We start from the raw sequence: 10924 nt of genomic DNA, 5'->3' as shown, positions 1-10924 counted from the left end.
AATAATTTTTTCTGTTGTTTTAATTTTGTCTGTCTCCCCCCGACCCCTTGTCTCTGTCAGGCCTACAGCCTGAGAAACACTAGCATTATTATTGCATGACAAATGAAGTAAAACAGCCAGATACTTAATTGAGATAAAAGTCAATTTAGAGACATAACAAATATAAACCCTATAATTATTTTTATATAAGCACCTGGGAGTCTTGGTTAAGCTTCTATGAGGAGATCCAAATTTAATTTTCTTTACATGATTTGGAAGGTTATTCTTTTTCTGACCTTACTCTAAACTTTTATATATTAAAGGATCCATTTCCTTTGTTATGTGCACCTGATTTACTTATTATTTGACATAAATGCACCAAAATTACTCTGGTTTCAGTAACCTAAATTTTAAGGCACAAGTATTCCTTAGACCTTAATCTACTCTTCTTACCCAGAGCAAATGCATCTCCTCACAGGTGCCCTCCTGCATGGAAGGATCCAGTGCTTCAGAGAACACAGTAAGAGACGAGAAAAGCCACATGGACTGACTGTTTAAACCAGCAATTCCCAGCCACCCTCACCCCGCCTGACCATCATCCAATGGAAAATCGTCACTGATCCCTCACAAAGAATATCTGGTTCTGTTTGGCATGCTGTGTACTAAACTGGTCTTTCATTACCAGTGACCACCTTTAGGTTTCAGGACGTATTTCTGCTTTTGCCCCTAGAAGTTGGGGACATTCAGCAGGTCTGAGAATTTCTAATAAAGCATATAACTTTTTAATTTATGTACTATGAGTAATATCCACATACACATTCCATATATATATATGGAAAAGTTATTTAGATATTACTCCATTATTTAAACAAGATATTACTTCATTATTATACTCTTACTAACTGATGATACATCTATCTGAAGCATAGTTTTCAGTTAGTAAACTCTCTAGTCTTTAGAGGATGAAAGCAGGCACCTTCAAGAAGGTGGAAAGAGCACAGAACATAAAAACTGTCATTTTCATGGTTTTCTTAGGGCCAACCTTAAACACGTACCCTTCTTTCTTCAAAGCTTCCTCTCCTAGGTTCAGATATTTTGGTAATGCCTTGTCAATACCATACATATGCTCAAATGTAAAAATCCTTACATTGGCTCAAGGTGCAAAACCCAAGTTTTTAGGGTGGAAATTGCCTTCCCATGTATAAAAAAAATCTGAGGTGTTTTATTTAAGGAAGTATCAAGTTTTATTTAAGGAATCTTGACAGGCTCATAAATAATAATCAAAGAAATATCTCACCAGGGCCATGAAAGGAATAGCAGAGGTCAGCCAAAGGCATCATCTTGGAAGGGTCCAGCCCAGGTCCTCCCAGCAGCTCCACAAAGTCTCCTATTCCCCCACAACCTGCTGAGGGGTTCTAAGAGAATAAAGCAGCAGAGGAAGATATATTTCAACCAATTACAGAAGTCAGACCATTTGACCAACCGCAAGGTGGTGAATTCCCTCAATCAGCCTTGCCATGTTGGCAGTGCCATTTAATTGAACATCCAGGACTCCGGAAATGAAAAGACATTTATAAGGAAAAAAAATCGTAAGAACTGCTCTTCTAAATCAGTTGAGCAATCATTTTCTTTAAATGTGTGTGCATTAAAAAAAAAAAATGTTATAATCTCAAGGACCGGAATGATGAAATGGGAATCTGTAAACTCCACATAAAATGAATGAAAATTGAATCTGAAAATGCTTTGCTTTTTAAATAAATCATCTGGACATACATATGGAATTATTCGAATTTCTTAATGCATGCAGTCAGCATTTATAAACAGGGCTTTCACATCCGTTTTTCCTTCAACTCACCTCTTTTCCTCTTCTTTATTTTTTTTAATTTTTTTATTTTAAAGATTTTATGTATGTATTTGACAGAGACAGAGATAGCGAGAGCAGGAACACAAGCAGCGGGAATGGGAGAGGGAGAAGCAGGCTTCCCCTCAAGGAGGGAGCCCGATGTGGGACTCGATCCCAGGACCCTGGGATCATGACCTGAGCCGAAGACAGACTCTTAACGACTGAGCCACCCAGGCACCCTTTTCCTCTTCTTTAGAAAGGACTTAGCCTGATCTTGGGACAATCCTTATCATTTCTACTAATGGGCATTCAGATTAGTTCTAAGAATGTTAAAGAAAGAATAGAGCCCTCCTTTGGGGCTCAAGGTAGGTAGAGTTACCAGTGTCTTTCTCCTCCCAACTAAAACAAATTTATTTCAAGCTACTCAAAACCAGAATGTATTCCAGAATGTAATCCACGGTTAACTGTTTTCCACTCCCTTCATCCTTTCCACACTGCCTTGTCCACAGCAATTCCTACACTTCACTTTCCCACAAAAATAAAGCAGCTACTCTCAGTCCCAAAGGTTGCACTTTGGGCCACCCAGCTCCTGTGATCAGGGCTGCTGGCCTCGTCGGCATGGCCCCCTGTGCCCACGGGCCCACACTTACAAGGGCCTTGTGCTTGACTGAAGGCTCTGCTGTCACCATCCTGAAATTCCTAATAACTCTAAAATAAGGGCCCACACATTTTCATCTTGCACTGTCCCCCATAACTACATAGTTAGCTTTGCCTGTGATCCTCTCCTTCACTGAGGCACACTATCGTGAGATCTAGTGCAGAGTGGCAGGGTGCTCAGAGGTGAACCAGGTAGACCCTGCCACATAGGGAACAACATCTAAAATAGAAAATGTTAGGGGCACCTGGGTGGCTCAGTCGGTTAAGTGTCTGCCTTCAGCTCAGGTCATGATCTCGGGGTTCTGGGATCGAGTCCCATGTCGGGCTCCCTGCTCAACAGGGAGTCTGCTTCTCCCTCTCCCTCTGCCCCTGCTCTCTTGCTCTCTCTCTGTCTCAAATAAATAAATCTTTAAAAAATAAATAAAATAGAAAATGTTAAACACAAACATATATAAACACACATTCAAACATCTAGAAGACACTGAAATGCAACTAGAACTAAACAACAATTTAGGAAATAATATATAACACCAACTGTCTGGCTAATACAAGGAAGGAGGTGAGGACATACATTTTTTAAGTGCCTACTCTATCTTGGGTCCAATGCTTAGATGCTCTACACATAATTTCATCCAATAATGAAATAGAGGCTTAATTAGCCCTCCTGTGTACAGGGCTCATGCTCTTGTATCAAGAGTTGAGTGAGAGGTGAAGGAAAAAAATCTTAATTGCCTTTCCCTTCAGGAGAGGATATCCAGGGGGAGCATCCCTTAAGACTAAACTTTCCACTTGGTTCTTCAGGTTCTAAATTTCAGCGGGAGGTGGTGAAGGGGAAAAGGCAGGCCCCAGAGGGAGAAATGGGAAGTAAGGAAGTTGGGAAGAAGTAGGAGCTAAAATGAGGGAACCAAGCAGAAACAAAGAAGTTGGACACACCTGTTCCTTGACGTTCAATGACTTTTCTCTGCTCTTCCCAAACCTCTCAGCTAGTCTTAGGAATGAGAAGTACTACACTACCCTGCTGTGTTCAGCTCCTCGGCAACAAGCTCCCAGATTTCTCTGTTGAGGTTCTGGCTCTCTGGACTAAGCCACTACCATCTCTTGCCTAAACTGTGACAATGGCCCTTCTCGCACCACTCTGGTCCCCACAGCCCCTTCACCAGCCAGAATGGCCTTTAGGTAAGCCTCTCCCTCTCGCCCCCCCTCCCCCACCATGGACCTTGTTAATTAATTGGGTCACGAGATCAGCAGTTCCCAACCACCCTCACCGGACCTGAGCATAATCAAATGGATTATGTCGCTTTCCTGCCTGTACCCCTTCAGTGGTTTCCCAGTGCACTTAGAATAAACTCAAACTCCTTCATGTGCCCTGCTGGGCTCTCCACACCCTGGCTCTGCCCTTCTCCCTGATGCTGTCCAGTATTCCCCCCCTCCCACTCTACCTTTCTATTTCTGGAAACCAGCAAGCCCATTCCTCCCTCTGAGTCTCTGCATTATTGTCCCCTGTGTTCCTGGCTTTTCCAGGGGCTGCTGGCTCCTTCCTACCTATCAGTCACATTTTACTTTAAAGGTCTCCTTCTCAGAGGTTTTCTTTCCTGACCGCCTTACCTCAAGGAGCTCCCCACCCCTCCCTCCCTTATCCATCACAGCACTCTGCCTCATTTTCTGTTGGGCACTCATCACTATTTCGAACGCATTACACTTTTGCTTATCTCAACCCACTAGAATGCAGCTTCCATGTGAGCAGGACCTGTGTGGTTCATTGCTATTTCCAGCATCTAGAATAGTGCCTTGCACATAGGAAGAACCCAAAAACTATTTTGTAAAAGAATAGATGTTTAGAACACTGCAGACTTCAACATTTTTTCAAGGGGATACGCCAAGATTACTCCTCACAGCTAAGAACAACTAACGTGCAGATCTTCCAACCTGGGATGGTGCTTGCCATCCATCTTCTGTGGTAAACATCAGGATTGACATACAAACAATCTCAGGCAAGAGGGCTACGCCAAAGACATCTGCTTATTCTGGTCTTTATCAAAGGATTATTCTTCTACTAAGGTCCAATCAAAACAAACAAACAAACAAACAAACAAAAACAGGCACTGGCCCATGAAATTTGGGCTTAATGGAAATTAGATATACACCTTTCTTCAGTGCTGGTCCTATTTATTTATTTATTTATTTTTTTTTTTTTTGGTCCTATTTATTTGGTTTTCACTGAAACCTGCCTGATTAGGAACAATGAGTGTCTTTGATGTCAGCAAATATATCAGCCATCTTAACCAAGGAATATGAAAAAGTGAAAGAAAATGAGAATGACTCAGAGTGAAGAAGCCGGCAGTACCAAAAAAAAAAAAGTGGTCAAACTCAGCATTAATTGTGAAGTCCATACAGAAGTTCATGGAAATATAGACTGATAGAGATTCTCAACTAATATTTTCATGCCAAATGTATTGAACTAAATGTAATGTAAAGAAGGGGTGCCTGGGCTCAGTCGGTTAAGCATCTGCCTTTGGCTCAGGTACTGATCCCAGGGTCCTGGGACCGAGCCTCTCGCATCGGGCTCCTTGCTCAGCAGGCTCCCCGCTGCCTGCCACTCCCCCTGCTTGTGCTTACTCTCTTTCTCTGATAAATAAATAAGTAAGTAAGTAAGTAAATAAATAAATAAATAAATAAAATCTTTTTTAAGAATGTAATATAAAAAAAATCTTCAAAACTTTACTGTATTTTGTAATATAAAAATCCAATTCTGTATTTTATGCTACACTTAGCATTCCTTCATCACACAGTTCTATCACTGAGATACTTCTTTCATGTCATAAAAAAAAGCCAAAATTCAGAAAAACAGCTGTGTAGATGACTCACACTAGGTTCTGCTAGGAGAGAATTTTTGTAAAAGAGGCAAGTACAAGAGAGTTCAATTGTAATTATATGCCACAACTTTCCCAATTGAACACATTTCTTACATCACAAGAGAAGTATTCAAGTAATCAGAAGGGGCACCTGAGTACGCAACATGCAGTGTAAGGGAAACAGAAGGGGGCTTTCATCAAAGCAGTGAGGGTACAGCCCATGTGGGACTGACAGCCAGCAGAAGGACACACTCCCGCAATTTGCTAATGTCCACGTTTACCCTGTATGCTTCCTTCTCCTCTGATAAAGCTGTGGCCTCAGTAAATGATTGGGAAGTAAGAAAGCAACTTACCTTGAACTGCAGACCATTTAAGTGTCCCAGGGTAAGATCCGATATTTTGATCGCCACGGGATAAATTATGGAGAAGCTGCAGTTTTGCCGCAGATGCGGGACTACCAGGGTAAACCTTCCACTGGGAGTCTGGGAAATCACATTGCAGGCTTTGTGGAAAAACAAAATCACATTTTCACTGTTTGGTATGCTGGGTTTTCACAGAAATTCATCCTATCCTTATTCTAGGCTCCTATTCAGGGTCTAGGGCCTTTGTGGCCTGGACGAGAATAGGTATCACAAGGGCAATTTGGTCCCGGGAGGCAAGGGGGCTTCTAATCTCAATCTCAAGGAGTTACCTTGTTTACAACAATCGTAAGACATAAAGTAATAATCAAACAACACTAGCTAGTAGAAGTTCTAGAAACACTTCATTAACTAGGGTCCAAATTTAAGCTGTAAATCTGAAAGAATAAAAGCTCAAAGGTGAGGCCAGAACTCAAACCCTGCCTGCCTGAAAGCTTCATTCACTGAACTTGAAACCATAATGATATTTTTAAAATAATGAAGTCAATAAATAAAAAAATAGTTACAAAACAGGCTGAGAAAAACAGAAAGCAGGCTTATGTCTGAATAAATATTTGCTGGGTGTTAAGTGGTAACTTGACTAAAAGGTAAAATATTTTTTAAAGGTAAAATATTAATATATAACTTTATCATAAGACTTTCTGATTTGTTTTGTATCTCAAATCTAAATTTATAATAAATTTATTCTCCTAACTATGAAACTAGAAGTATCAGAGTTTTGCTGATCATGGGCCAAAGATTTCTAATTGATCAGAATAGTCAGAACTACCTCTTTTTCCTTCCTATGTTTAAATTACACTTAATTTCAAAAAGAACTGAAATACCTTGGTGATTCTACAAGATTGCTGATTTCTAACCACACAAAAGATAGAAGTGTTGTTTTCTAGTGTTATTCTGCTCCAGTTCTCAAAAATGGACTTTTTGGGGGGCTTCTTTTTTAAAAAATAAAAATTGGAAGGTAAGTCAATACATTATTCTTTGGCAGATTAGACCCCATTCTTCCACCATTTGAAGTGTTAATACCATTGTGTGCAGTTAAAAATGAATGATTTTTTTTCTTTTCCCGATTTAAAAAAAATACATTTTTCTCTTAGTGGAGAAAAATAATAAGTAGTTGGTTCATGAACTCATTTTGATTACAATAACATGTTTTAGGGCTGGGCTGTTCAGCTTTATAGCATCTATATGTGTATCCAACAGAAATGAAATTAGAGTGGTGGGCTCCAAATTAGAAAGCAATGCTGAGGTCCTTCAGTCCAACCCTCTGCTTAGGACATGAAATCTGTCTATCACTTCCCAGATAGAGCCTTTGCCCAAATATCTCTAAGAAGGCAACCTCAGATCTGATTCATCAAGCTAATCCCAGATCAATGGAATGACTCAGAGGGATTAAAGTTTGTCACTGAATCCATTATAGTGCCTCAGAAGATCAGAAGAAGACTAAAGAAAAAAAATAAAATTTTACCCACCAAAAATTAATATCCTACCTAGCCTGGGAAATCAATTAAAAACTGTGAATTGATTTTCGGAGTAGGACTAGGAAATATCCTTTAAGTCATTTCTAATGACAAAAGAATTTCCATTCAAATCATTCCTCACTTCAAATTTCTTAAGTCTGGTGCAATCACACTACCTTTGAAAAGCAGATCTGACACTCGCTCCAAGTCCTGCTTTCCCACTAAGAGAGGGAGTTCACTTACGAAAGAGGTTGGGATCTGTCTTTATGGTGAAGGTGAATCCATTTCCTGGTTCATGAACCCGGAAGAAGATCATGGCCACATTCTGGGAAGATCTGATGCTCCTTCGGCTAAGACCACCGTCACAGAAATCTATGTACCGCTCAGTTGTGGGGAGAGGATGATCCTGGGAACTGGGGAACTTCTCCCCCTTAAGAATCCAACCATCAAATACCTTCCAACAAAAAAAACACACAGATGTAGATGATCATTTCCATCAACTCCTGAAGTCACAGGTGTGTTGGAAAGGGGGGAGTTACCTAGCAATGAGCCTTCTGTCCTAAGTGGGCAACTGACAGCCTGCACTCCCCTGACCACTTGCTTTCCATCTGTATATATATTTTGACCAATACTTGTTTGCAAGTATTATTATTAATGATTTTTTTCTTCATAAACCTTAAAGTATCCAAAGTAAGTAAACTTTGTTATACTCTATTTTATAATTTCAGCCTCCTTGGTATGAAACTGTAGACAATATACATTTTTATCTTGGTCACATTTTCCACACATCCCATCTTCTGAAGAATTCCACACAAGCATAATTTGGGTTTCAGCTTTCTCTTCCTTCTCCATGTCAACATATTAACAAAACGTCTCAAAACTAGCAAAAGCAAAAAACAGGAGCAGCAACTTTACCTACTTGCCAAAGGCTGTAATATGCCCACTTCCCTCATTATGTAACTCTTATTTCACATTAAACTATCAAGAACTACTTCAACACTCAGACAGCAATGGCTGTTATGCCACTTAGGACCTTTTTTCCCCCTTCACTTTGTTCAAGTTTGTGGTTAGATAAAAGGTCAGGCTCGACGGACAGTACTCCTAAAATCACCACAGGTCTCCAACTGAGTGAGTCCAACCTAGTGCACATTCGCAAAATCACCGGCTACAGATTACTTCATCACACTTAGTCGTCTTCTAAGGACTTGGACAGATTCCAAAATCACTCCACTTGGGAGGTTCTCATCGTGACCAGCGCAACGGGCCTGCGTAGCCCCATCAGCCGGCCCCAGCTGAGCGGTCAGACTCACGGGGACGACTAGGAGTGGGCATGTGGTACGGTTGGGGGACTTGTCCTCGCCTCCCAACTGCCTCAGACTATAGACCCCCCTCTCAGCATCCGTCGCAGCCGCCAGAGCCCTCCTGCTTCCAAACCGGGTCACCCGGGCATTGAGGACGGCCTCCGCGAGCCCCGCACAGCTCCACAGAGACGCCGGCCGGCCTTCGGAGCTGGGCGGGCCCTCCAGGTGGCCCCGAGCCGCGGTGCCGGTTAGTTGGTATCATTTTTCATCTAACACAGCGCTTCACGCCACAAGTTCAAGTCTTTGGAAGCGCGGGATCCCGGGAGCGCACGGAGGGGAATTTAAAGCACTGCAACGGGCGAGGCCGCAGGCCCTCGGGGGCGGGGCGAGGTTCGCTCGGTCCGGGAGGCGCTCTGCCCCTCGGGCACTAGCCCCCCACCCCGCAGGCCCCCGCTGGGCACCGCACCCCGGCCCGTCGCCCCTCAGGGCCCCGCGGCGGGGGCGGGGCGGGCGGGATGCCTCACCTTCAGGAAGTCGCCGCCCTGACAGTCGATGGAGACCAGGTCGTAGTGGATGGTGATGAACTCTTCGGGCTCGGCGATGAGGAAGGCGGCGCAGTGCAGCTGCGGCCGATCGGCGGTGAAGGTGAACTGGCCCGGGAGGCTCAGCATGTCCAGGCACCCTGCGGGAGGGCAGGGGCGCCGGGGGTGGGGGGGCAGAGCTGCGGCCACCGAGGCACCGGCTCCCAGGCAGCCCGTCTCACGTGCTCCGTTCCCGACTCCCCGTCCCCGGCGGGACCCCAAGATGGGAATCGCACCCCCCGCCCCGGCGGTGCCCGGGGCCTCCTGCCCTGGCGCGGAGCCCAAGCTCGCCACCTCCCCGCTGCCCGCGGACGCGCGCCGGCAGCCCGGACTCACGCAGAGCGCGGTGGTACAGAGGCGCCCCCGCCAGCTCCCGCTTCAGGCTGGCGCCGAAGAGCAGGAAAGGGTCGTGGTCCGCCGCTTCCCGCAGCTGGCAAGGAAAACGAGTCAGTCGGGAAAGTTCAAGAGGTGGGAAAGGGGACTGGCAGCGGGGCACTCTCCCTGCCGCGCAGCAAAGAGAATAAAGTGACGGGATACATCTCCCGCGTCCAGGGAAGAAAAGGTCTTAGACCCTTTCCATGAGACCCAGGTATCCCCAGGGGCCAAGGGAAGGACGGAGAGGCAGGGAGGAAGACCAGTCCAGGGGAAACCAGGAGAAAGAAGGGGCAAAAGATAGGGAAGAAAGAGCTAACCCCAACAAAGGCTGAGAGTTGAGGCAGCTTATCCATCCCCCAGGGCTGGACACACACACAGAAGATGTGATGGGTCAGTCCGGAGATAGCTCACCTCTAGGTACCGGTTCTCCCCTCTTAGAGCCATCAGGAAGATCAGAATGAAGTGATACTGAAGTTTGAAAGAAGGAGACATGCTGGCCTGACTTCTGCAGCTGGTATGCTCCTCCCTGAAGGTCTCAGGCTTTGCTTCCCACACCTTCGCCCAGGCTGAGAGCTAGAAGCTGGTAGGGTCCCTTTGCTGGGTCTCTTTTATAGAGCAGTGAGGAGGGGAGGCTCTCTGCCCCTTAACTGATCTGAGCTCAGTAACCACGGGTTACTCTGTCTCAGTGACAAAGTGCGTGCTGATGACGAGGGTCCCCCTCTCAGCCACAAATTTTCAGAGTGGTCCAGCATTATTCACCAAGAATGATTTCAGGCACTTACAACTTATTGAACTAAACTGTGGGAGAAAGAACGAGGTAAGGCTAGAGAATAAAGGAGGGCATTTTGCTGGATCTGCCAAATGCTGAATTATCTCCTCCTGTGGATATTTAGGGAATTCTCGGTGTTGCAAAGCAAAGTGACAAAGTTACACACATGCATAAAATACCCAAACACTTATAATCTTATCATGCAGGCTTGTCACAGAACCTTGGATGGAATCATGCTGGAGCCTATCAGAGAATATAGTATTCGTGCAATTGCTCATGTCTCAGGAAAAAACATGAGGTGTTTTTAGTTATGAACAGAAGCTGAAGTCTGATTTTGCAGAAGATGGCTATAATGCAACTCAAGCTTTCTTTCTCTCCCTTCGTCTTTGCTTTATCCTGGTCCAGTTTCTTGTAAGCATTTCCCTAATGGAAAGCTAACTCAGGCATCTATGAACTTCTGGATTTTAGCTGAGCTTTGTCATTCAGCCCAAATGTATACATGGTAGGACACACTCCTGGGCCAGCGAACTGTGACCATGACCTTGGCATCCATCTGAACCAGTGAGAGATGAAGTCATTGTATTTCACACCTTCAAATACGTAGATTATTTTGATATTCTGATAGAAAGAACTGCCCAGCAGCTTTATTATAACTGCTTATCAGCAAATGTACAGGGCTAACAAATGACTT

The 10924-nt window shown here is 44.2% G+C and overlaps 1 protein-coding gene across 1 annotated transcript; it reads right to left on the bottom strand.

Annotated features, from left to right (window-relative positions):
* Positions 1-432: 432 nt before the first annotated feature.
* On the bottom strand, positions 433-10593 carry CRHBP (corticotropin releasing hormone binding protein; the record flags this gene model as incomplete). The annotated part of the gene is made up of 7 exons (XM_081810270.1): positions 9876-10593; positions 9426-9519; positions 9033-9190; positions 7451-7661; positions 5685-5833; positions 1277-1394; positions 433-485 (listed from the first exon to the last, which is right to left on the bottom strand). Coding segments are annotated over exons 1-7 (864 nt in total), but the record flags the coding sequence as incomplete, so codon positions are not given.
* Positions 10594-10924: the final 331 nt, after the last annotated feature.

This window comes from Leptonychotes weddellii, unplaced genomic scaffold (genome assembly GCF_054177405.1).
Source record: "Leptonychotes weddellii isolate Sample4059 unplaced genomic scaffold, ASM5417740v2 HiC_scaffold_2120, whole genome shotgun sequence".
NCBI classification, from domain to species: Eukaryota; Metazoa; Chordata; class Mammalia; order Carnivora; family Phocidae; genus Leptonychotes; species Leptonychotes weddellii.
This window is presented reverse-complemented; position numbering and strand designations above follow the sequence as displayed.